Below are 26,780 nucleotides of genomic sequence, written 5' to 3'. Positions count from 1 at the left end.
CCCAGCACCTTATGGTGGGCATGGAAGCTTCTGGGCCAAGGCAGGCACATTAGCAGAGAGTGCTGAGAGCACAGCCCATGTTCAGTCACCTCCCCTCCCTCCCAGGGCACCACCAGACCCCACTGGGCAGCTCTAGGAGGGGATGGGACTCAGCACATTGCATTTATTGCATGCAGAATCTGCACTGGAATTCACATCCTCTCAAATAGCTTCTCATTCTTCTCTCCTAATGAATTCTCCAGCCTCCTCTTCCTCTGCCTGTCGTTCTGTGCTGTTGAAAAAGATTTCTTTCAAGTAGCATTTATCTGAAATGAAGATAGGGATTCTGTGTGTTGCAGGTTATTGGTATGAAAACAGCTGTGGGCTAAGTGACACAGCTCACATTTGTGATACAGGAGTGGAGTATTTTTATAGACAGACATTGATTCTGGGGGTTAAAGGGTCAGTGACAAAGTTTTCAAATACAAGTTGCTTTTTCCATGCACTTTCCACCCCTCTCCCTTGGAAATCTACTGCTTAAGTCAGGCTGGAGGGAAGCATGCCCTGGAGTCAATGGAGATTCATTGGCCCTAATTGGATTTAGGTCAGCTTGTGCCTTGGCTTCTCAAATACAAGAAATAATAAGAACAAATATTGAAAAGTCAAGCATTGTTTAGATCAAAGCAGATTGTTAATTTAAGCATGATAAACAAATGCTGTCTTCTAAATGTGTGCTCTCTGGATACATGAGATGCTTATGAGATTTGAGGTTGGCTGCATGAAGTCTCAAGGGGGATGTGTCTCCTTCATGCACTCACTTCATCCTGCCAATTTTATTTAGCATTTTCCTATCTTTTGATTCAGAGGACATCAGTGAAGGGTGGGTTTGTTCCTTTTCTGGTGACTGCAGCATTGCCCTGGGAGTGTTTTGCAGATGACCTGGAACCAAACCAGAGCTGTAGTTTGACCATGGTGTTTTTCTCCTCCCTCTGCAGAAGGACATAGCTCTGAAACCTCAGGAACGTGTGGAGAAGCGACAGAATCCTCTAGCCAAGAAGAAAAGGGAAGCACTTACCAATGGGCTGTCTTACCTTCCAAAAAAGAACAGGCTCCACCACCACCAGTACAGCTCGGACCGGGAAAATGACCGAAACCTGTGCCAGCACCTGGGGAAAAGGAAGAAGTTCCCCAAGGGCCTCAGACAGGTGGGAGACAAGTTCCCTTCTGCGGGGAGGGAGGGCTCTGCCCGTTGGTTCATGGTATGTAGAAGCCAATTTCTCATTTTGTGGGATTGTTTATTTTGATGCTTTTGTGGTCGTTTTGGTTTTGAGCTCTTGGGTGTGACGTGGTGCAGTGTCCTGCCACTGAGAGGAGAGCAAGTGGTGCATTGATGCTGATCTGATTCATAGATGTGTAAGAGCGAGAAGAGCTTTCCACAGGCTGGCTGTGAGACTGTCAGGGCAAACAAATGAGGTCTCTCTGTGGGTGCAAGGCCAATTTTGTCCTCTAAACACCTTCTTGTCTTCAGGCTTTGTACATAGAAGCAGAAGAGCATTCTGAACATCCAGGGTGAGGTGAGGCAATTGCAAGAAGGGCAGCTGTTAATCAGGGCAAAGCTGATTAGAGTGTGAGGAGCTCATTTGTGAGGTGTCAGTGGTGCTGGTGTCTGCTGCCCTGGGTTACTGATCACCCACCCTGAGCAAGAATGTCCTCCCACAGTGGTGGGACTGAGCAGGCAACAGCCAGGATTGCAAAGCTGGAGGCTGAAAACATTGGATTTGTCTTCATGACTGTGCAGTGTTGTGTTTGTTGTGCTTTTTAAGGAAGAAAGGTGACAAGTGTGATTGCTATGATGCTGATAATTGTACATAGTAGGGACTAGGTCAGCTTTTGCCTGTATTTGAGTGATATTAATGGCTCTTGAACCAAAATTTAAATATTTAATGGGGATGGTTGATATTCATGGAATCAGTTTTCATCCTTCTGGTGCAGACCAAACCTTGCTTTGCAGAGAAACTTGTGGCAAATAGTGAGAATTCACTGCTTCTCATTTTGTGAGCTCAGGGAGATGGAAGGAACATTGAAGATGACAAGTATGCTGACTTGTATTCAGTTTTGATATGCAGAATTAGAGAAGCTGGGAAGAAATAGGTTTTCATGATAATTTTGAAGCCTATATTTTAAGCTGTATATAGAAATATAGTAAGAGATTATACAGCTCTTTAGCAGAGCAAAGAAATTGTAAAATGCCTGTTCCATACTGCCAGCTGTTAAAGGTGTTTCTTCTGATTTGATTTTGCTTGGTATGTCAAAGGAAGGTGGGGAAATCTCTTCAGGATAGCAGATGCAATGATTCCATTGCCAGAAGATATTGAAGGTTGCTGTGTTTCCTTGGCTGTTTGCTGTGTTCTCCTCTGTGGTCTCTGCTCTGTTTTGGTGTGTCAGACTGATTGTGTGCACTGAGAGCTCTCCTGGTGGGGCCTAATGTCAGGTGGAACCTTTCTGCCCAGGATTTCATCTGTGAAGGAAATTGCCCTTCCTGCTGATGGAGATTATTTGTGAGGTTGTGTTTTTGGGAATGAATATGCATTGGCTTGGAAGGTATTGAGTTGACAAATGTCATGGAAAATGCTTTTCCTTTGAGCTGATAAAACTGAGTACTCAGCCTAAGTCCTAAGGCATAAGACTGAGAGGAAATATAGTATCTTGCTCAGTATAAATGTAATACATTTGGTCGGGGTAGAGCATCTCAGATAAGAACATTTAAGTCTTATGAACAGTTTAGGTGCTGACAAACACATACAGCTTTGGCACTTAACATGGAAAAAAGATGTCATGGGAAAGACTGCAGAGTTCTTTGGAAAAACATGCATAAGACAAAGAAAGAGTTTTGAGTAAGCATTTTCTGACCTCTTTCAAGACAAATGGTGAAGTGCACAAAAGAAGGAGGAGATTGAGAAGTTCTGAGCATGTTTTTTTCCTGATCATGTTACACTTTTCCTCCTCAAGTGACTCTAGGCTGCACACTTGGGTTGCTTTCCCCACCCAGGTCCATCCCACTGAATCCCTGGGCTCCTGAAGGGGAAATAGATCTGCTTGTCAACCTTGTCTGACAGCAGTGACCAAGAGTTGGGGCCACTGTGGTTTGTGTGTGACACAGCAGGAGTGTCCTCCCCTAAAGTTCAGGAGGCTTCTGCATGTATATCAGGGCTTTATATTTGATACACAAACAATTTATCCTTCCTGTCCTGTCCCTGGGGGAATCCTGGATTGTCACCTGTGCTTACTGTAACTGGATGGCAGGATGCAATCTCAGAGCTGTCACTTGCATTCCTGTGCTTGCATAAGACCTTGGCTGCAGTCTGTCCTTGCTGGGAAATGTTTTATACCTGGAGAGCTCACTCACAGTTTTTCCAGTGGTTAACAGTGCTGTTGGATATGCTTTCCTGTGAAATCTGTTATCTGCTGGAAGTAACTCTCACTGCAGGATTTAGGGTATGAAGCTCCCTTGTCAAACAGATTTAGTTGAAGTCAGCTATTGAAAGCATTGCTAATTAGTTTTCAGAGCAAATCCTTGCAGTATTCATGCAGGTATTTATCCAGCTCTGCTGAAATGCCTACAGGTTTATTGAAATCCAGAAAATGTGAAACTGTAGGTTAATTAAGGCTCATATTTTACTAGTGAGAAGACTTTTGAACTCTGCTTTGTGAGCTTTTATAAATGTACTTATTAAATGCCTCAAGGAAATTTTGGTTGGCATTAAGCAAACATAAGACTCATCAGAATATTTCTCCAGCGTTTTAAATTTAATTTCCTTTACGTTAATTGGTGATGGCATGTTTTTATGTGCTTTCTGTAAAAATCATTTGGAAATCTTAAAGTGAACATTTTTTAAGTAGTAAAAGGGTGGCAAACATTTTTAAATGGGTTTTAATGAGATTTTATTCCTCGAGGTCTGAGCACAGTGGGGCATGCCAGGAAACAATGAGCTTTCAGGACAGAAGGAGTGTTGAGAGTATTTTGATAATGAGGGGGAAGGATCATTTAGCTTTGTTCAGTGGGTGTGTGATTTGAAAAGAGCAGAAGACATTGACTTGTGCTACCTCCACCATTTCCTTCCCTGTTTTTCTTCATCTGGTGGGAGATTCTTGCACCTTCTTGCAGAAGAGGATCACCTCTGGATATGCTTCTAAACCATTAGTGTGTGCATTAGGCAAGGGGTGCCTTGGCTGGCCCACGTGTGCATGAGAGCCAGCAGCTGCTGGGCTCTGCCTTCAACACCTGATTCCAGAGACGCTTCCAGAATATCAAATCCCAATCCCAGATACTGCAGGAGTGCAGAGAAGGAGACAACTGGTAATAAATAGGAGGTGGATGATAAATAGAGGGAAGAAAACTCATGATGGAGAAATGAATTGGGAGGTAAATTATAATGAGATAAAGGAAAAATGGGAAGAACAGTAGCAGAAGATACACTGCTGACTCTGGCAGACCCCAGCTACAGGTGTTATAAACCACTGGCTTTCACCTCGTGGTCCATTAAATAAATTAATTAAAGGGGAGGGAGGGGAGTGCTGAAGCTGTTCCATTCAGAATTAAGTCCGCGATCCCTTGGTAGTCTCCCCCTGAATCTACAAATCCTAAATCTGAGACTGCTGAGCCTTTGGGTGGCTGATGTGGAAGCCATTGCTGTCCCGTGCCATGGTCACTCAGCACCGTGTGGTTCTGTGCTGATTCAGTGCCTGCACTCTCATGCCCTGGTGCAGAGGTGCTCGTGAGCCTCAGTGCAGCAAAGCAGCCATGCAGAGGGTGAATGCCTGTGTGGATTTGGGTCCTGGGCCAGGGCGGCTGGTGCAGCTCTGAGCCTTGGGGTCAGGGTGGCTGGTGCAGCTCCCATCCCCCCAGTTCCCAGCCCCGCAGTTCCCATCCCTGCAGTTCCTGTCCCCGCAGTTCCCCATCCCCTCAGTTCCCATCCTCGCAGTTCCATCCCCTCAGTTCCCATCCCCTCAGTTCCCATTCCCGCATCTCCCATCCCCGCAGTTCCCATCCCATCCCCTCAGTTCCCATCCCCGCATCTCCCAGCCCCTCAGTTCCCATCCCCGCATCTCCCAGCCCCTCAGCTCCCATCCCCTCAGCTCCCATCCCCGCATCTCCCATCCCCTCAGTTCCCATCCCCGCATCTCCCAGCCCCTCAGCTCCATCCCCTCAGCTCCCATCCCCTCAGTTCCCAGCCCCTCAGTTCCCAGCCCCTCAGCTCCCATCCCCTCAGTTCCCATCCCCTCAGCTCCCATCCCCTCAGCTCCCATCCCCGCATCTCCCAGCCCCGCATCTCCCATCCCCTCAGCTCCCATCCCCTCAGCTCCCATCCCCTCAGTTCCCATCCCCTCAGCTCCCATACCCTCAGTTCCCATCCCCGCATCTCCCAGCCCCTCAGTTCCCAGCCCCTCAGTTCCCAGCCCCTCAGTTCCCATCCCCTCAGCTCCCATCCCCGCATCTCCCATCCCCTCAGCTCCCATCCCCGCAGTTCCCATCCCATCCCCTCAGTTCCCATCCCCGCATCTCCCATCCCCTCAGTTCCCATCCCCGTATCTCCCATCCCCTCAGTTCCCAGCCCCTCAGCTCCAATCCCCGCATCTCCCAGCCCCTCAGCTCCAATCCCCGCATCTCCCAGCCCCTCAGCTCCCATCCCCGCATCTCCCATCCCCTCAGTTCCCATCCCCGCATCTCCCAGCCCCTCAGTTCCCATCCCCTCAGTTCCCAGCCCCTCAGCTCCCAGCCCCTCAGTTCCCATCCCCTCAGCTCCCATCCCCGCATCTCCCAGCCCCTCAGTTCCCATCCCCTCAGCTCCCAGCCCCTCAGCTCCCATCCCCTCAGCTCCCATCCCCGCTGCCCAGCGCTCCGGGCTGCCCTGGCCCGGCGCAGGGCCCGCAGCAGATGGGCCGGGTTGTCACCGGCGCTGTGATCCCGGCGAGAGCTCGCCGCGCTGACAAGCGATTTACAATGTGCTATTTACAGTTTGGGTTTGCAGGCTCTCAATGACATCTGAGTGCTCTTTAGCAACTGCTTTCATTACTGCTTTTCGGAGAGCTGCTAATTGAAAATGAAATTGTGGGTGGGCTCTGGGAGAGCCGTAGCAGCTACGAGGACCATACACGGCCACAGAAATGTTTCGTTTCTTGGACTGCCTGCTGGAGCTCTGGGCAAGGGAAGAAATGGGGATGTGTTTGTGCAGTGTGAGGTCTGACACCTTGGAAATCCTGCCTGCAGCATGCATCACCCGGAGTGAGTGATAAAGGCTTGAACCTCCTTGAACACAGCTGCTGGGATTTGGGAATCCTGTACTGGCAGCCAGTGGATTTCAGTGACTATAAAACTTGTGAAGAGCAGGAAGGAACCTGGGCTGTGAAACTACCTTGTGCAGGGGATTGGAAGCTGTATGTGGGATTTTTGGGCTGGTTTTGCACTGCTGGAGGTCTGGCTTTGTATGAAGTGACAGGAAACATCAGTACTGACTGGTAAAATGTGGGACAAAGTCACATACATGCCTTGGGAGTAGTACCAGCCAGGATCAGGTCAGCAGGGATATGGCCACACCTTGATGGAAAGGGAGGTGATGTTCCCATTCTGTATGTAAAGGGAGAAGTTGCTTGGTTTAGGGGTTTTTTTTCAGATACAAGATGCTAGTGCACCACTTTGAAATGAGTGGATTTGCTGGTTTTGCTGCAGCCTACATGGTGTGGTTCGATTCTGTGTCAGTGTTGCAAAAGTCTGAAGGCACCTACAAGTGTCACCTGCAGGGGCCACTGGTAACAAAACTGTGTTGGAATCATGTCACTCAAAGCACTGGTTATTAATCTAGCATATCAAACAACATTTAATTTGAAAAATAACCCACAAAATGATGAAAAAAAAATCAGATTACAGTTCTGAAGGAATAGAAAGGGCCATGTCTGGATAACTGTGCTTTGAGGTTACATCACAGCAGGAGTGGGTGCAGTGATACACTGGGAGATGTTCATGTGATAAAGGGGATGGGTAGAGCTGGGCTTTGAGAACCCTTTGTAGGGTAGAAACAGAGAAAGAGATCTGTGGGGAGGGAATGAAGAGGTGAGGCTTTGCAGAGGTGTAGGCTGGGCTGTGTAGGGTTTTTGAGGGGTGAATGTTACACATGGTGTGCAAACAGAGGGGGATGCCTAGAGAAGGGGGCAGGTTCTGTGAGCCAATATCCTCTGTCTCTGCTAAGGTCCAGCTCAGCTTATCCACTCCACCATGTGCTGTGGAAATGCTGAGTGCTTCATGCTGGCCAGTTGGTAATTTCACCCTTGGCAGGGACCCACACTTTATTTTCACACATGCACAGTGTGTGGATTCCTGGCTGTGGGGGAGCATGTGCTGAAAGCTGGGCTGCCATTCAGTCCCCTCTCGTTTCCCATTTGGAGAGCGCCGTGGGTGACAAACAGTGCTTGAATTACAAGCATTTTGTGATTCTCAACTGCTGTTTGCCTCTGATCAGAGGCCACAGAAATCTCCAGCTGCACTTAACCCGCAGTCACCGTATCCAGTGCGTCATCTGTGAAGGCACCCAGCTGCTCAAAAGCATCCAAACAACTTCTGGGCCCTGATAATATATAATTGAGCTCAATGGGCACAGAAAAGACTGTTGTTCTCTGCAGAAAGGACTGAAAAATGATGTGTGTGGCTTCGTGTGCCTGTTGTTCTGCATTGCACATCCCCCCTGGCTTCCCCCAGCTCCTCAACGGGCACGTTGGATTCTAGGAGACCAGACACAAAGCCAGGCTAGGGAGCCAGGAGAGCACACACAAAGCCAGGCTCAGGGAGTGCAGAGCTGGTCCCAGGACGCTGCTCTGGGCTGGGCAGGGTGAGCTCAGCCAGCACAAACCCTGCAGTCACTGCTCAGTGCTCAGGGAGCTGCCACTCCACCCCACGCTCGCCCACAGTGACGTGTCACAGGCGTCCCCCCTCATAATCACCAGTTTCACCTGCAATTTTTCAATAAGCCATTGAATTATACCTCTCTAAATGATACACTGCAAATCCAGCAGGTCCTAATTGCTAATGATGGTTCTGAAAGACTTTCATTTGACTGTAATTAGGTTTGCAAGCAATCAGCTGCCCTTATCAGGATGGAAACACATATAATGTAAAATACAGGCTGGTGGGAAGGGAGCATTTTCTTAAAAGGAGGAGTGGAGAGGAAGATGTTTTATTAGCAGAAGCTGTGACATATTTTAACACCTTGAAAACATCATGTGTGAAATTAATTCTGCTCAGTATTATACCATCTGGCAGTGTTATTGTTCTGTATATATTGCCATGTAAGTGTGCTTTTTTCGTCTGGGTATGAGCCTGTGTTTGAAATAGTAATCATGAGTCAAATTGATTACTCAGGATGTTATCCCTGCTAGAAGGCTTAAAAATACATTTTGGGAAGTCCCAGGGACTCAAAATGGCTTCTCCATGGAGAGCTTCCCTTGCAGGGCTGATGAGGGTGGAAGGAAAGGGCCTGGTTTTTGTCATGTCCCTGTGCTGTGAATGAGTGTGTGTGCCCAAAGGTAACAGGAACTCTACCCAGATATTGTTTATTGGTGCTGAAGTGGCAAACGCCTGTGTCTCAGCCTCAGAAGCACTGTGTTTGGGATGATGGTTTGATCCTCCCTGTGCACTGCCCAGCTCAGAGCCTGCTGTGTGAGAGCAGCTTCAGCACCAGGGCAGGCACAGAGGCCCCAAGCGCAGACCCAGAACAATGCAAGCTTAAAACTTGGTCAGGGGCTGATTTGGCCACTCTGGGTGAAATATCAGCTGCTGGGCAGGGTGGACTGTCCCTTAACCAGCACTCAGAAAGGCCATGAGCACCTGATGTGGTGACTGTGATGCTGCTGGCTGGTGGAGCTTGTGCAGCCAAGGAGGAACTCAGGTCACATCTGGACACAGGAACAGGCAGTGGGATATTAAGATCTCCCCCATTTCTCTCCAGCTGATGGTGTGAGCTGATCACCCCAGGGCTGAGGCAGAGGAAGGGTTTCTTTGCCTCGTGTGCTTGTGCCTGCTGTCGCTGTTGAGTGTGATCAGGCTTGCAAGAAAATGAGCAATGTTGGCATGTTTTTATTTGTAATGCAAATATTGCCACTCTCTCTGCTCTGCCCTGCTGCATTTCACTTTGTCTTTTGGCTCCAGTTTGCTCTGAGATAGAGTTGCAGAGGTGTCACCATGATGTTACCTGAGCAGGCAATGTCACTATGATGTTACCTGAGGAAGGGCCCCTGTGTGCAACTCCCACAAACTCCCAGCAAATTCCAACTGAAAAAAAAAAGGAGATTAGAAACAGCCACTTTTGGGCTAACCTAATTATATTAATCAATTAGACATCTTGAGAATTTTAGTAAAAAAATAGTTTCTTGTGCACAGAGCAGCTATTGTCTCTCAGGATTATCTTTTTTCTTTTAATGTTGGCACCCTATTTAATTGAAAACTTAAATGATTGTTAAATGTGCCAGGAAGTGAACCATATTTTAAATGCTTAATGCAATCAATTGCTGTCTTAAAAGTTTCCATGCATGTTACCAGTAAGGAATTAAACAAAAAATTAATTTTGACTGAGTCTGCCTGGAGATAAATTAAATGCTAGTTTAAGTATTATAAGACAGTATAATAAAGTGACCATTTTTAATTTAAAAAGGAAATCATCCAGAACTTTTTAAAATATTTTTTTGTATTCTAGAAATAAATGTAGGCCAAGACTTCTGACCAATGGGTTTGCCTGTAGATTAATCGTAACTTGAATGTGAGGATGTACTTCTGTGCTTATGTTACTGGATCCTTGTTTTTCCCTCTACAACCTCAGTTTTCAGGAGAGCAGGAGGCATGGCAGTGATGGATTTGGCTGTGGTTGTAGCTCCCAGCAGCACGGGTTGGGTGTGCAGCATTGCTGTGCTGCAGGGGGCACAGGGAGGTTGGGGTGACCCACTGCAGGTTCTGGGAGCATCCTCAGGAACATTTCAGCCTCCCATGGTTGTTTAAACTCCTGCTCAGGCTTTTGTAGCCTTAGTCCAACTCCTGAGTGCTGTAACTCCATGGATTCAGGGCACAGACCTGGGCCATGGCTTTGAGGAATGTCCAAGGACACTTTCAAGGTGTCAGTGAACAGCACTGAGAGGAGCTGTTCCCTTCCCCAGGGTGTGGAAGGCTCCCTGTCCAGCCTTCCCAAGGGAAGCAGCAGTGCCTTGGCTCAGTTTTCTGTCTCCTGGTAGCCTCAAGGCAGCACTCCTGCTTTAGAGCTGCTCCATTCCAGTCCCTGGGATGTGGAGGGAGGCTGGCACTGCCCTGGGGCTGAGCAGCTGCCCTTGGGGCTGGCATTTATCACAAGAGGGGAGCTGAGGGCAGGGGGATGGCAGTGTGCAATAAATCCCTGTGGAATTCCAGCACAGAGCTCACACAATTGCTTTCATGGCTTGCAGTGCTTTGGGGGCCATTGGGGGGTTTTGGAGCTTTCCCTGGATTTAGCTTGGCTGGCTCTGGCCAGCCCCAGGGGCTGCCTGTGTCCCCAGAGGTGGCATGGCATTGCTGGGGGAAACAGGGTGCACTTCTTAACTTTAAATTATTGATAATTTCCTCAGCCTGGAGAAGGTTGTTCTCTGCTTTCAGAGTTTCAAATGTCATAACGCTGCAATTTTATAAAATCAAAGACACCTTAATTTGTGCCCAAACCCACTAAAATCGGAACAAACTTTTAAATCTAAGTCACACATTTCCTATGTTTAATGGTTTATCAACAGTATATGGGCTCTGTGCAGTAGGAAGGCCTCCTCTGTTAGCAGCAAAATGTGCCCTAGGTGATTGTTGTTGTGATTGTTTTCTCTAAGCTTGCTATACTCTTGGATAATTCCAATGGATATTTGGATCAGTGTTGGAGCCAGCTGAAGAACACAGTGTGGCCATTACTGTGTAAGGCCACAACTCCTAAAACAGACAAAACAAATTTCTCCTTTCCTCCTGACCTTTCCCTGCAACAATTTTTGCTGCTCAATATTAAAATACAGTGAAGTTCTATGAGAAAAATGAAAGACTCTTAAGAATTTTTATTGAATTTGCTACAAGAATACAAATATTTTTATAGAAGATTGACTGCAGAAGTTACTGTGGTTTTGTGTTTCCAGTGCTGTTGGAAGTTTGTCTCTAATATCAGCAACACTAACAGGCTGTGACAAAGTACCTACTCCTGATGTGTGTAATTTCACATTTTTATAGACAATGTAAGATCAGTTTCAGATTTATCCATCTGTATTGGCTCAGCTATTGAAGACCATGGAAAGGAGTCACTCTGTTGTGAGTGGACTTCCTTGAAAAATCCTAACCTGTAGCAAAGCCCCCCCTTACTCAGGAGGGTGCAGGAGCCTGTTCTGGACATAGCTGCTCCCCTGGGCTCTGCCTTCCTCCTCTGCTGGGCTCTGTGAGATGGAGGCACCTCCTTGAAGACTATGCAAATCTCCACTTTCTTCAATTAAACAATTGCCATTGCAGTTTAATCACAATTCCTCCTAGCACAGAAAACACCAGAAGGCTGTGCTCTCAGTATCCAGCAAAACAAAGACACAGGAACAGTGTGTTAAGTCTTTCTAGATCTGTCCGTGGTGAACATCCTAGACATCTCAGATCTATTAAAGGTAAAGTTTGACAAAATGTGACAGAAGTGTAAACTAGTGCAGGAAGTTAAGCCTTCAGCACAAAGCCTGCTGAGATCCTGCAAGGAATTGTTGGAGAAGGAAGCAGGAACATAATTGGTTTGCAGGCAGAAGTTGATTTAGGTCCTATAAAAAGCCATGGGCCATTGCAGTCTCTGACAGCAAAACCTGAGTCACTGAGCTCAGAGTTCCCATGTCCTGAGTGCCCTTTCCCACATGGTGGAGTTACAAATGGTTGTAATGGACCTGTGGGCTTAAAAAAGAAGAATTGAGTTCCCTCTCATGCAACTCTTTTCTGCATGAAGAGAAAACAAGAGAGAAACCCCCAAGTTTGCTCATAAAATGCTGTCAAGTCTAAGCCCTGCTAACCCTGTTCCCAGGCCCAAGCCCTTAAATCAATAAAAGTAATACAGCTGAGAATGGGTGTAGAACTGGAAGCTGAGGTTTGATACCTTTCCTTGTGATTTGAGGTTGGCTTTTTCTAAATATGTTAATAAAAAATATTTCAGTCATAAAGCCAGGTGAATTTACTCCTAGCCCTTGGAAGAAGCTGATATTTGGCACATGAAGTTTCTCCATGGTGCTTTTATTTTTGCCAACCATGCTCATCATTTCCTTCTGAACAGGTTTTTGTCTGATCTAGTTGAATAAAAAAATCCCTACTTTTATAAATGAAATAAGACTCGAGTACCCAAAGCATGCAGAGAGTTAATAAAAATGGAAATTCTGTTAAAATCACTAATCAATCTGTTTAACGTTTTATTGTCTCCCCTCCCCCCAACACATGTTCTTTTCTTGTAAAGCACCTTATTGCTTCCTGCTTGTTTACCACCTTTTAGCATGTCAAGCAGCATTCAAATTGCTTTGATGTTAATTATATAACCTGCTCAATAGGGTTTGCTAGGTGAAGGAAAATAGCTCCTATGTTTAAGAAAATAAATTAATATCCAGACAAGTGCTCTGTGCTTTGGTTCTGAAGAAGGAAATGACAGGATACTGATGACTTAGTGTTGTGTTGTCAAATAAAAGCTATATTTGGGTGGCATGATGCTCTCAGTTTGCAAGATTTGATACTGGTTGTCTTCACTTCTCTTGATGGTACAGAATGATGTGCTGAGGACTGATCCTGCTAACTGGAAAAGGAGTGAGTTTCCATATCTCCCATGCCAAAGTAAAAGATTCAGGAGCAGGGATTGTGCCCTAGCCCACAGAAGCTGTAACTGAGGAGTCCTTTGGAGCTGGGTTATCCCAGCTGTTACTGAGGGGTCCTTTGGATGCTGGGTTATCCCAGCTATAACCGAGGAGTCCTTTGGAGCTGGGTTATCCCAGCTGTAACCAAGGAGTCCTTTGGAGCTGGGTTATCCCAGCTGTTACTGAGGAGTCCTTTGGATGCTGGGTTATCCCGGCTGTTACTGAGGAGTCCTTCAGAGCTGGGTTATCCCAGCTGTAACTGAGGAGTCCTTCAGAGCTGGGTTATCCCAGCTGTAACTGAGGAGTCCTTCAGAGCTGGGTTATCCCAGCTGTGACTGAGGAGTCCTTTGGAGCTGGGTTATCCCAGCTGTGACTGAGGAGTCCTTTGGAGCTGGGTTATCCCAGCTATAACCGAGGAGTCCTTTGGAGCTGGGTTATCCCAGCTGTGACTGAGGGGTCCTTTGGATCCTGGGTTATCCCAGCTGTAACCAAGGAATCCTTTGGAGCTGGGTTATCCCAGCTGTGACTGAGGAGTCCTTTGGAGCTGGGTTATCCCAGCTGCTCCCCTGCTCCTGCTCTGGACTCTGCCCAGCCCAAGCTGCCCTTACTCAATTCAGTTCAGGTGCTGCTGGCATTAACATTTGAGCTGTAGCTCAGGCTGAGGATTTCCAAAAAACACTCTTAGAGTGTAGCAAAGCCTGGAGCAGCCTCTGCATGAGCTGCCAGGAGCTCAGTCAGTGTCCAGACGTGGCCCCTGTGAGGGCACAGCTGTGGTGCTGGGCTGGAGCTGCACCAGAGCCACCCCACAGCCCCCAGCTCATCCTGCATGGAAGTGCTGCTTCGTCAGGAACAACTTGTCTACCAACCCCTAATCAAGGCAGATAGGTTTAATTGGCGAATTTGTGCAGAGTTTGGAGATGTGCAGATGAAAGCTTGTACCTGTGTGATGAATGAATATTAATAATTCCTAATGCAAAGCGCTGGAGCCACCGCAGCTGACGGGATTTTGTGGAATGAGTGGATGTGTGGAATTCCTGGCAGCTCCCAGGGAGCAGTGCAAGCCCTCAGCTTATTAATGGCATTGTCTTTATAAATCAGTAGCAGTGCAGGGAGGGAGGCTGCATTGTGGATCATTACAAAATGCTTTGCAAAGATCTGAAGTCAGATTTGTGGGCTGAAGCTTCCTGTAAGAAGTGCGGTGTTTTTCATGATGGAAGGAGTTTATTTGCAGTACTGAGGCTTGTGCTTCCAATGTTTTAAATGAACCTGTGCTTTAATATGCAATAAATACTGAAAATGATCCCTTCAAACTTTATTCATTATCGTAATGATATATTTTGATATAATCATTACTGGTGGGCTATTACTGGTCTAAATCATGTACCAGAGGGTGTGTTGTTTCCAGAAGGAGTGAGTGTCAGGAGATTTTTGTACTGTTTTCGAGTGATCATAAAGCATTTCCAGGAGTGGAGCTGTATGAGACTGTAACATCGCTTAGGGGGAAAGAGATCTTACCTATCAATAGCAATGCAAGGCTTGTAATTTTAAGTCTTTCTAATTTAAATCATGAAAATCTGTTTTTCATGAATAATTCAGGACTCTGATTTAGTAGAATTATTTCCAGCCCATGTATATTAAGCAGCCAACCTGCTATGCCAGCTCTGTTTTCAGACACTGTTGATGGGGGGTTTCTCTTTCCTGCAGAAATGATCATCTTTGTCTGTTAGAAAATAAAGCTGCTGTGGTATTTTGTTCTTTTGATTGCACGAGGATTTTGCTTTAAACCTTGTAGGCTAAAATTCAAGCTGAAGAAAAATAAAGCTCTTACTACAGGAGCTCCTAGAATTAAATTTGGAGAGAATAAACCTTGTACTATATCCATTAGGAAAATGGCAGTATTCTTCCATTTCCTGATGTTATTCAATTACTTACCCTGCTTCCTGCTTTTAGCGTAAACTGTATATTTTAGCTCATGACCTTTGACAGCAAATTGAATCAGAAGTGGAGATGCAATGAAAGTGGGTTTTTTAAAAGACTCTTTAAAAACATGGGTGTGTAGGAAATTTGGGATTTTGTTTTGTTGTTTGTTTCAAGTTTTTTTTTTAAATAAACCTCACAGTGGATTTTGTAATATAATGCATTTTGCTTGGAAAAAAGGAAATTGAAGTTAATGTCCTTCCTTCTTTGCCCTGGAGAAAGCACAGCCTGCATAGCTGCTCTTGTTAGTGCTTGCCTGCTGAAATTAGCATTGCATATTTTTGTTAATACCAATAAAAGTGGAGTTTGTTTAATTTAGAATCAAACCCTTGTTTGGATTGGATTAGCACTTTAAGAAAAATATTTAACTTGTAAAGTGATGCAACACAGGTCGATCTAATCTTTAGCTCCTCCAAGATTGTAGCTCATTTACAAGCTTTAGATCCTACTATTTCCCTTACACTTGTGAATAGTGTTAGCACATTAAAAAACCCCAAACCAGTGTATTTATCTGAACCTTTCCAACACAGGCACCCCAACCCATACAGGAACCATCAGCAATGAGTCAGTGCTGTCCAGCCATGCCCAGTTCCCTGATTCTGATGGAACTTCTCACACATGGTGTTCTCTGAGCTTTTCTATTAACTGTTGAATGAGAGTTTAGTGGGGTTTAGCTTTTTTTTTGACCAGAATGCATTCATGTCACTGTTCCCCCCAAATTCGTCATTTTTACTAACCCTGTGTATCTATACAGTAATGACTTTTTGAGGGGAGTAAGAGCCCTTTGTTATGTTTAGAACTTGCCTTGGATTGAACTTGAGCAGAACTTGAATTTAAGACAAAGCTCAAGAGATGTCTTAATTTAATGTAAAGCAGTGGAGGCTTTCCTTTCCTGCAAGAGCACCCTGCCCCTTGCCCCCACTGTAGCGTTGTTCACTTGCATTGGAAGTAAAATCTCTTTTTCTACAAGTTGCAAAATTTTCAGATCTGCACACAGGGCTGGGTTGTATCCTGGTGCCTCTGGAGCCATGCTAGGAGAGAGCCTGGCTCTTCTGTGCATCCATGTGTCTAAGCTGGTAGCAGAGCTTTGCTGCTTCTCTTGTGTTGTTCTGCAGGCTGTTCCAAGATAACACGGAATTCTTTCTTGTTCTGGCTGCAGCAATGCCAAGTGTTTGTTGAACATCTGTCAGTGTGTTCAGATAATTAACCTAACTTCTGCTCGTTTATGTTAATGAAAACATTTGAGCTCCATAACAAGCCTGCGTAACAGTTCCTCACGCCACCAGTCCCACTGACACCCAGCTGAGGGCTGCCACAGTCCAAGGCCACCTGGCAGAGCCCTGGCAGCTCCTCCTTCAGAGGTGTTGCTGCACTCTGTGCTGCCCAGCCTGCAGCGTGCCACCGCTTACTGCTTGTATTTAATCTCTAAAGCATCATCACATTATGGGGCAAATGAAGAAAATAAGGGAAATGGACAGCAGAAATTCCAGATTTGGCATCTGTACTCAGCTGGGTGTGGTCTGTCCCACATTGTGGTTCCATGCTGGCTCTCACATGCAGTGCCAGCAGAGGAGCGTTGAAGAACACGGGCAACACAAAGCTGAGGAGGTCAGAATCCAGCTCAAAAAAAATCCCAAATCATTTAACTCTGCTCAGATCTGCCAGGGAGGCAGGCAGGTCCCTTCAGTCCCAAGGCTGTGGGATCTGCATCCTTGGACCATCCACCTCTCCCCTGAGCAGCTGGATCTCTCCTGAATAAGCCTTGCTTGGAGTGGGGCTTGGATGAGGTCACCCCTGAGGGCCCCTCCAACCCAAACTGTTGTGTCACACTGAGCGAGTAATTTCTGGAACAGAAACTGCTGTCCACCGCAGCTCCTTGGGGTCTGCTCTGGGGCTGTAACATGGAGAACAAGCACTGCAGAGGCCAGCTCAGGGAATGGTCCTGCAGTTGGGTCTCCAAAGGCCTTTGCTTTTTTGTTGCACACAGCTTTGGAAGTTGAGTTAGATGACTGATCTCCTTTCTGGACTGCGTGCAGTCTGCTGGGCAGCAAACTGCACTCAGAGTCGTTCTTCCAAGTCCTATAATCTTTTACTACAGATACTATTAGTAAAAGTATTAATTACTCTGTTCTGGAATTAGGAGTTCGTAATGAAACCTCAAACAGAAATCTCAAGCCAGGTTGGCCAAATGTCATGGAACACTCAAACCTGAGCTGCGAGTAAAAGAAAAGTCTGAGTTGCTTTAAGGTTTACGGTTAGAAGAATGTAAAACTTTTCAGCTTGTCCAAGTTTTGACAGAAAACCTTGTAGTATTTGGCAGGCCTGGCTGGGTTTCCTTAAGTGTGAAATGCAAGATAAAACCAGCAACTCGGAGCCAAGCACAACGAAACGAAAAGGTTCTCCTGAAACAAAGAGAACTGGAATTGCACAGATTCTTCTCGCAGCTCTCCTTCAGCTCCTTGCCCAGTCCCGTGCCTGGAGCACCCCAAGCTTGGCATGGGGGTGCTGGGGGAGAAGGGGCACTGGAAGGAGCTCTGGGGGTTGTGCCAGAGCAGGATTCAGCCCGTGGAGCTCCTGTGGAGCTGTGGAGGGAGCAGAGAGGGAGCAGGGAGGGACAGGCAGTTCTGCAGTGCACCTGTGCAGTGCACAGGGCAGTGCCAGCGTAGGAGCTGCAGCAAAAAGCTGCCCTGAATACATTTCAGATGTTTGACTTGGATTGGAGGGGAAAGGCAATTTTCTCCCCGTCCTTCCTTTCACCCTTGAACTGGGACTTCTACAGCTTGTTGCATGAAATGAAGAACCTTTTTTTGTTTTCTGTCCAGAAAAGCTTTTTAGGAAGAAGTGGTTGTTAAAGTACTTGGGAAGATTTTGCTGATAGTGGATGACAGTTGTGTTTGCACATGTAGGGAGTGGGGGTAGTCAGCCTTTGACATTTCTGTCCATACAATACACAACACAATTCTGATAATTTACAATGTTTTAAATGTTTTATTTACTTCAGTGATTTGGATATTCGATTTTAAGTACTACTTTGACTTCCCTCTTATTTTTTAATATCCTGATTGAAGTTTGATGCTAAAAGGTTTAGGTCAAAAAGAGGTAAAAAGCAAATAAATAGGATGTAAATAATATATATATTTATATATGTACAAAATAGATAAAAGAGCCCTTTTGCCTATGATTGAAAGAATTTCATTTTTATTTTTAGGCAAGGCTTTGTAACTCTTGTGAAAATTGTTGCTTGCTCTTTTACATGAACACAAAGCATGATCGTGCTTATGAAAGAATTTTCCCAGAGTGTCCATGGGCTTGAGGAGCAGGGAGAAGGGTGTGTTTGCACCAGTAACTGTGCTGGGGCACTTGGGGCCCTTGGCATTAACTTTGTGTATAAGGAGTTGCATCCAGTTTTCTCCACCACCAGGTGATCTCTGCTGAAACATTCCGTAGTGACTTCTGTAGATGAGAGCAGCCTGTAAGGGAAAACACTCCTCCCCCATCCTTTGGTTTTCGTGGTCACCAAATGTCCTCAGCTGGAAGGGACCTGCAGGAATCCCCAGGCCCACTCCTGGCCCTGCACAGACACTCCAACAATCCCAGCTTGGGCATCCCTGGAGCTCCTGGAACAGCCTCGGGGCTGTGCCCATTCCCTGGGCAGCCTGGGCAGTGCCAGCACCTCTGGGGGAAGAGCCTTTCCTGAAATCCAACCTGACCCTGCCCTGGCAGAGTTCAGCCCTTCCCTGGGTGCTGTCCCTGTCCCACAGAGCAGAGATGGGAGCTGTCCCTCAGGAGAAGCTGCAGACCCCAGACAGGTCTCACTTCCCTCGGTTTCCTCCAGGCTGAACAGACCAAGTGCCCTCAGTCGCTCCTTATGTGGCCCCTCCAGACCTTTCACTATTTTCATGGCTCCTCCGTGTAACCTTCTCCCCTTTCCCACTCCCTTATCCTTATTTAACAAAAATAAATTATGCACAGAATGGTAGAAACCCAGAAGGGTTTGGGTTCAAAGGGACTTTAAAGCCTATCCAGTGCCATGGGTTGGGACACTTTCTACTATCCCAGGCAGCTCCAAGCCCTGTCCAACCTGGCCTTGAGCACTGCCCGGGATCCAGGGGCAGCCCCAGCTGCTCTGGGCACCCTGTGCCAGGTTCTCTCCCCATCCAGGGAAGGATTCCTGCCCTCCATGCCCCTCTCCTGCCGTGTCTCCGCGGGCCGTTCCCAGCGCCGCCCTTTCCCCCTCAGGGCCCGGGGGCGCTCGGAGCCCGCCCGGGCCGGGCCGGGCGCTCCTGGGCGGCGCTGGGGCTCCCCCTGCGGGCCGCGCCGGGGAACTGCGGCACCGAGCGCTGAGGGCAGGGCTGCTGCTTTCCGCTTCTCTGCCCTTCTTTCCCCTTTTCCCCCCTTCTTTCCCCTTCTTTCACCTTCTTTCCTCATCTCTTTTCCATTTCTTTCCTTTTTTGTTTGTTCCTCTGCTCTGGAGACAGGATTAAAAGGCCAAAGGTGTTCAGCCTTGAGAAAAGAAGGGTCCAGGGAGACCTTAAAGCCCCTTCCAGCATCTAAAGGGAGCTTATAAAAAAGAGGGATTTTTTACATTAGCAGATAATGATAGGACAAGGGAGAATTGTTTTAAACTAAAAGAGAAGAGGTTTATATTAGATATGGAGAAGGACTTTTTCCCTGTGAGGGTGCCCAGAGCAGCTGTGGCTGCCCCTGGATCCCTGGCAGTGCCCAAGGCCAGGCTGGACAGGGCTGGGAGCAGCCTGGGACAGTGGGAGGTCTCCCTGCCATGGCAGGGGTGGCACTAAATGGGTTTTAAAGTCCCTTCTGACCCAAACCATTCTGCAATTTATTGCCCTTGGCAAAGAATGCTTGTTTAGGGGGAAAAGTTTGGGGTGTGTTCTGGTTTTGTAGTTAACGAGAAGCAGATTCCAGTTTTGCTCAGACTGGTCACTGCTGGCCTCCTCCTTGCCACTTGAACAAGCAGAAGAAAAGGCAGACAGATAACAAAGGCAGACTCAGCATCAGCTGACAGGGAATCAGAGTTCCAGGGTTTGTTCTTTTATCTCACCAAAGTGGCATTTATTGGCTTTGCTTGTGCAGAGCAGCTGTTTGACTACACAGTGAGAGACTGAAAACATTCAGAGCCGTCACACAGGTCTGACAGCAGGACTGGAAGTGGAAATGTGTTCTGCTGAGAGGCAAGAGGCTGATGGTGTGACTTGTTGAGAGTCAGACATGCTCTTTGCTGCAATTTGGCCTGGTGAAAGCTGTCCCTAACCATGGAACTACATTATCTGTAAGGTCACTTCCAACCCAAACCATCTGTGGTTCTATTTGAAAATAGAAAAATCTGTGAGAGAAAAGCACACCTGTGTACTGCCTCTCTCCCCTTTTCTGTTGTCTGCTCTAGCTTGGCTGTAACTGACTCACAGTGAGTGATGAATCCTTCTCCCACATCCAGTAAAACTTTAGTTAACACTAAATATGTCAAAACTTCTGTACAGAGATAGAAATCTTTCTTAGAGAAGTAGAAATTACACTAATAAAGGTGTCACTTGCCCCCTGCTTCCTTTGGGCAGTCAGCTGGGGGGCCCACAATGGGAGTGTGAATGGCAATGATTTAATTGCTTTGGTGATTGTGGAAAGGAGTGAAGGAAGGGTTTGGTGTTGGAAGATCCTCATGGTCTGCTGTGGGTGCTAGCCTGGCTCAGTACTGAGGGGCCACTGGCAGGAAATGACAGAAACCAAGGGGCAGGGAAGCCCTGGGGAGCAGACAGAGCCTGGGAAGGTGTTGGGGTCCCCTCTGAAGCTCCTGAAAACTTCCCTTATGAAAACCTATCTGGTGAAGTGCTAGGGAATTGGCAGAGGGAATGTGATCCCATTAAACATCTTCACAATCACCCTTGGGTGTTCCTGTGCATGACTGAAGCTCACAAAAGCAGCAGTGGCTCCTCCTTGTCATCACCTCAAACACCAGCCATCAGAGCAGCTGAAATGGGGAACTGCAGTTCTGCTGGGTGCTGTGAAATAGGACAGGTTTGGCTGCTGTTGTGCTGCTGGAGCAGATTAGGAGCAGAAGTGACAAACTCTATTTTGCCTGTGATCAGCCTTACTGATGTATTATTTGGCTGTGATTATGTTTTAATGGACTAAGAAGTGTAGAAATGTTTCAGTATGGCTGGATGGGAGTGGTAGAGATCACTAATTATAACATCTTCATTATAAATATGGATTAACCTGAAGGTTAGATATTATGTGTCTTTTCCAGTGGAGTAACTAATTCTGTGGAGTGTAGTGAGAGATGGAAATGAACGTTTCTCTCCTGTTTTGCATGCATTTAGAGAATTGCCCTAACTGGTGAAGGGCAGGTCTCTCTTTAGTAAACCTGTAACTCCTACAACTAAAGAATAGCTGTTTCTCATCTTTCTCCCCCATTTCCCCTTTAGTGATGAGGAGCAGAGTCCTGACACCCATCCAGCACAGCATGGCTTCCTACAGACTTTCCCTTCCTGGTGGATTCTCTGATAAGGAGAATCTGATAAGGAACAAGCTCACACCACAGTCTGTCTTACCATGGAAGCACTTCAGCTCCTCTCCCCTACCTTGATTACTCCTCATCAATCAAATGTGGTTGCAAATAATTTAATAATGCCAAATCAGCAGAACTTGCATTCAATATGATATGATAGAGGGTGTGTGAGCTGCAAACCTGAGATGGACAGTTAATGTCTTAGGCTGAGCTTTTTATTTCAGCCTGCTGGAATGGTGGAGCCAGGTCCTCCAGGTGGACTGGTAGGATTGTGTGCATCAGTATTTAATTTTACTACATCAAGGGCATAATTCTGCTTCTGGAAGTGTTGTGGTTTCCTTGCAGCTCATCCCTGCTGTGCTAGCAGGACTGCCTGCATGCTGCTGGGTGTGAATAGATCTCTGTGCCTGTTGGAAGCACCGTGGGTGCTCAGTTCTGTTCTGGAAAGGCCCGTGGGTCAGGTGTGCCAGGGGCTGCCCTGCCCTCTGCTCCATCCCATCCCCAGCAGGACAGTGCAATCTGTCTGGGCAGACATGGTGTAAAGCTGCCACAGCTGCCCTCTGCAGCCTGCCGTGGACAAGGAGCATTAAAACAACTGATTCCATCCTGTTTTAAGTGGCCTGAGCCTTTAAAGTCTCTTTGACTAAGTGAAAGTTGTGCTGTTGTGCCCCTGTGCAGGCAGGCAGGTCGTGCTCAGAGATGCCTGTGTGTTATTGATAGAGACTGGTGCTTTGCTCTCCTCTTGCTTCAAAGCACTATCAGGAGTTATCTAATATTGAGATATCTTGTTATTTTATGACTTTGAACTGAAGGGTGAGAGCAAGACAAAAGACTAGAAAGGGAAGCTCAGGCTGTAATGTGTTTATGTGAAAAGTGGGTTTTAAAGCTTTGAAAGGATTGTAATGCTCTTCTACCTTGAGATGCTAATGCTGAAACTTGAAACAGAGCACAGTATCATTAGCAATTAAATGTGTCTGTGTACTGCTCTTACATCATGTAAGGCTCTCACAAATCAAAAGGGAGAGGTACACACATCTAATAAAATAATGATTGGGAAAGCAGAGTTCCAAAGCCCTGCTTGCAATTCACAGACAGCAGCTGCATGCCTGGCATATTTGTATAAGGTTTTAGAATTAAATTAATTGCCCCAGGCTTTGTGCTTGTAAAGGATTGATTTTTGTTCTTTACCTGTGTGCTGTTGATACTTTGCCTTTCTACACCTCTACACCAGTGGCATTTGTGCTGTACCATTACAAGATTTTAACTCACATTTTATTTTCTATCTTTGAATTGCTTATACCATTCTTTTGATGGCAAAAACTACATCTCAATAGATAGATACACAGATAATTTCTTGGAGAAGTTAATTCCAAATTCTGAGTAGCATATTCAAGATTACAGATGTGAATACCAATATCCAGTGAATTTAGTGTGTTAGTAAGAAAGTGGAAATACTTCTGGATCCTGTCTGTAGAAGCCAATAGCTGAGTAGGACTGCACTGGATTTAAATTTTTGGTGAATATGTTTATTCCAGATATGAGTTTTAACATTTCTGACACCTGTTTTATGTTTATTTTGCTAAAACAAAATAGTGTGTATACATGTATATGTGCACATATGTATGTTTATTATGCACATGATGTATTTGTTACAGCAAATGCAGTGTAAACATACAAAAGTTCACATTACTTTAAATACTGAGCTTAACTGTCAACCACAAAACATATTTGCAAACTCTTTCAACATGTGTAACATATACAATCCTAATTAGAACCAGCACAATAGCAGAGCTGCCCATATGGTAGTGATAATTATGTTGAAAGTGTTTGTCTTGTGGCTCAAAATTAAGTTTGGAAGATCCAATGTGGACTGCCTCATGCTGGGGGTTTGTAACATGCCTTTAAAATGTGTATGTGAGTAATTTGCCATGGCCAGGCTGGGTTGGATGAGTTAAAGATGAGGGGGTTTGATACAGTGGTATTTTGATAGGAGTGTTTGATGTGTATTTCTAACAGAGTTACTGGAAGGCTGCCCTGACAAAGGCAGTTTGTATATGTGCTTTATCTATGTTATCTTTAAAAAATAATGAGAAAAGATGGCTTTTCTGTCTGTTGTGCTGCAAGACACACCTGAGACAGCCCTGTCCAGGCATTTCAGAGCATGAGCTGCAGTGTGTGCCCCTCTGGCACACATAGGAATGGATGTTAATGGAAAGCATCATTTCCAGCAGAATAATTAGAACTGCATTTGTGAATGGGCCAGCGCTCTCCATTGAAAACCTGCTTTAAAATTCTTTAATTCTTTAATCCTTCTGCACACTTGTGACCAGCTCGTGCTGCTTTTTGTCAGGTTAAATATGCCAAGGCAGGACACAAGCCTAGTAGAAAATAGGGGTATTTAGCTTTCCATTATATATGGGCAAATAATAACAGCTATGAAGAAAAAAGGCAGTGGCTGCAGCCGTAGATCATGTGGGGTTTGTGATAAATACTCCTGGGTTTACAGTTTGCTCTGTCTTATCTCTCAGACATGTCCTGTGGTTTCAAATCCTGCAAATCAGTGTGAAATGGGAGCAAGTTGTGCTCTAAAAAGAGACAGGCAATTTGCAACACCCAAATGATGTTTTAGGTGAAATAGTGTGGGACACATTTGTATGTATGAATAACAGTCCTTTATTAATAACACAAAATGCAGCACTGTGAGTGTGGGATGTGTTGGTATCAATCTAGAAGTGTTCCATTTGTAGGTTTAGCATCTGAACTAAGACACCACACTGTGCTCCTGCTGGTAAACACTGAAATCCTGGTTGGTGTTACAGTGTGCAGAAGGATCCCCAGTTTGACCCATTAGGGTTTATTTCAGGGGAAAAAATGGTGTAGTGGCATTTCAGAACAGTTTCAATGGAAATATCAAGGTGTTAGAGGAAAGTCTGTCTTGGTTTGAGGAACCCTGTGAAAATACAAATCATGATCAAAAGAAATGGATGTTGTGAATTAACCTGCTGTCACAGGCATTTTATTATGGATTTGTATTTACTAACAGTCCTAAGTGCTAGCTTGTCATTTTATTAAGGGTCCTTCATTGCTGCTCACTGCAGAGGTTAAAATGTAAGGTTCAGAGGGGGTTTCTGTGTAAGCTGGATATAAACCCATCCCTCCCAACTGCTTGTGCTCAAGGGCAGTGCTGTCAATACTGTGAATTTGCAAAGTCAAACTCTTGGTTGATCTTTGGTCTTGGCTTTTTTATTTATTTCTGCTGTGGTCTCTGAAGGTTAGTTGCTTGCTGTGATGTGAGAAGAAGAAGAATGCGGGGATAAAGGGAATAATGTTTTAATCCTTTCAGTGTTGTTGCAGGAGTGATTTCTAACTTAATACCTGTTTCAGTTATTGACCCTCTTTTGGGGAGATATTGATTGTGTGCATTTTATTGATTGTGCAAATGCTCATCCACTTTGGGAAGTGCATTCCTGTGAAATATCACAGGTCAGTCCTTGCTGAAAGGAGAATTACTTGCCTTAAAATCAATGGGATGAGGCCAGCTTGTATCACAGCATTTCTGATGGTGAGTGCTGTGTGTTTGGGCTTTTTTGCATCAGCCATTTCCTTCATCAGGAACTGATGCCTTGTGTGATCCCAGTAAGGAACCACATATGCCTGTGTCTTTAAACATTCACTTGCAATTCCATGTGGCAGGGGGTGGAGCATGGGTTTGTGCAGGAAAATGCTGGGTAACTCAGCTGCTCTGGTGCAGTTTAACTTTTTAAAGTGAATTCTGGTGTTTGGCTGTGGAGTAGCTGCAGTCCAGCCTTGGTGCTCAGCAGCTTGGTTTGGTGTAGGACTGCAGTGTCCCTCTGCAGCAATAGGTGTGAGCCAGACTGTGCTGCTGTGGTTTGGGACAGCTCCTGCCATCTCCTGCTTTGGTGGAGTGCTTTTATTGAGCAGAAATGGGTTTCTTTTGAGCGTATCAAATGGTCTGGGAGATTTTTTCATCCTACCAAGTGTTTGGTGGTTTGGAGAGATCCTTGCTCAAACTGTCTACTTGTTACAGTAACAGATACCAGCAAATGTTGGTCCATTTGGAGTGACAACTGAATTTTTTCCCACTTACAAGGAAATGCCCTATTTGTGTGTTTACTCCCCTACCACCCCTGGCTGCTCTCTAAGAGTGTCAGTGTATGGCAGAGATGGTAAAACAATCTGGGAGACACCATGGCATGAAGTGAGTTCTCAACTCAGCGGCCTGAACCTGCCTCACAGGCACAACTTCTGAAACTCCAGGGGGACTGTCCCTGGATAAAGGTGCTGCTGCTGCTGCTGCTTCCCTCTGCAAACCCCAGCAGGCTGGCTGCCCACATCCTGGCTGTTCCTCAGTCACTCCCTGTGGCATTCACATTGGTTGAACAGAGAGAGACCTAATTCCCTCTCCCAGGATTTTTCCTGGGAAGGCAGTGAGAAGCACAGAGAGAACAAGAAAAAAACCAATTCTTATCTTTATTCACTGCTCCTGTTGTTTTGCACCTGTGGAAAGTGTTAGGGAGATTGTTTACCTAAAGTGATTTGTCAGTTGGATTCTGCTGAGGATTGTTTTGTTTCCATGGCCAGTTGGGTCAAAGCTGTGTCCTGGCTGTCTCAGTCATGGGTTTTTCTTTAGTATCTTTTGTATAGTATAGTATAGTATAGTTATAGTATAGTATAGTATAGTATTGCATTGTATAGTATAGTATAGTATAGTATAGTATAGTATGGTATGGTATGGTATGGTATGGTATGGTATAGTATAGTATAGTATAGTTGTACAGTATCTCTTTAATATAATATAGTATTAATATAATATAGTATTAATTAATATAATATAGTATTAATATAATATAGTATTAATGTCATATAGTCTAGTGTTAATAAAGCAATTATTCAGCATTCTGAATCATGGATTTAGAGCACATTATTCACTGCCTTGGGGTCGCTTTTCTTTGATAACTCCCAAAGGATCCCGGCTTTCTGCAGCCATCAGCAGCACTGCTGGAGCCTGGCAGGCCCCTTGGCTTGGGGACATTCATTGTTTGGGGACAATGACTGGGCTCAGGCTCCTGCCAGAGCAGGGGCTGGCTCCTGCCTTGCAGCCCCCTCGGCTTTGGGAGCAATTGAAAACGTTCAAACCAGGCAGCAGCAACTCCAGCCCTACCCAGGGGATGAAGGCGTGCCTTGGTTGTGTGGCAGCAGATGTGGGTGTTGGATCACATCCCTGCAGGGCTGCTTGTCCCCATGTCCATGGGAACCCTAATGACCCTGCAGCAGTGCCCCACCCGCCCTCACTGCCCCTGTGCCCTGCTGGAGCACTGGGAGGTTGGTTCTGGGCACCTGCAGTGATGGATGCCCTGTTATTCCCTGTTGCCCTCTGCTTTACACACCT

At 45.9% G+C, this 26,780-nt stretch overlaps 1 protein-coding gene across 1 annotated transcript in view; it reads left to right on the top strand.

Moving 5' to 3' along the window:
- AUTS2 (activator of transcription and developmental regulator AUTS2) overlaps window positions 1-26,780 on the top strand; it is an 819,578-nt gene that overhangs the window by 218,330 nt on the left and 574,468 nt on the right. The window contains exon 2 of the mRNA XM_058037438.1: window positions 975-1,184. Coding sequence (XP_057893421.1) covers window positions 975-1,184 — 210 coding nt within the window. The remainder of the gene's footprint in view (window positions 1-974; window positions 1,185-26,780) is intronic.

Source organism: Melospiza georgiana, chromosome 19 (assembly GCF_028018845.1).
Source record: "Melospiza georgiana isolate bMelGeo1 chromosome 19, bMelGeo1.pri, whole genome shotgun sequence".
Taxonomy (NCBI): domain Eukaryota; kingdom Metazoa; phylum Chordata; class Aves; order Passeriformes; family Passerellidae; genus Melospiza; species Melospiza georgiana.
The sequence above is the reverse complement of the archived record's forward strand: the minus strand, read 5'-3'. Positions and strand labels throughout refer to the sequence as shown.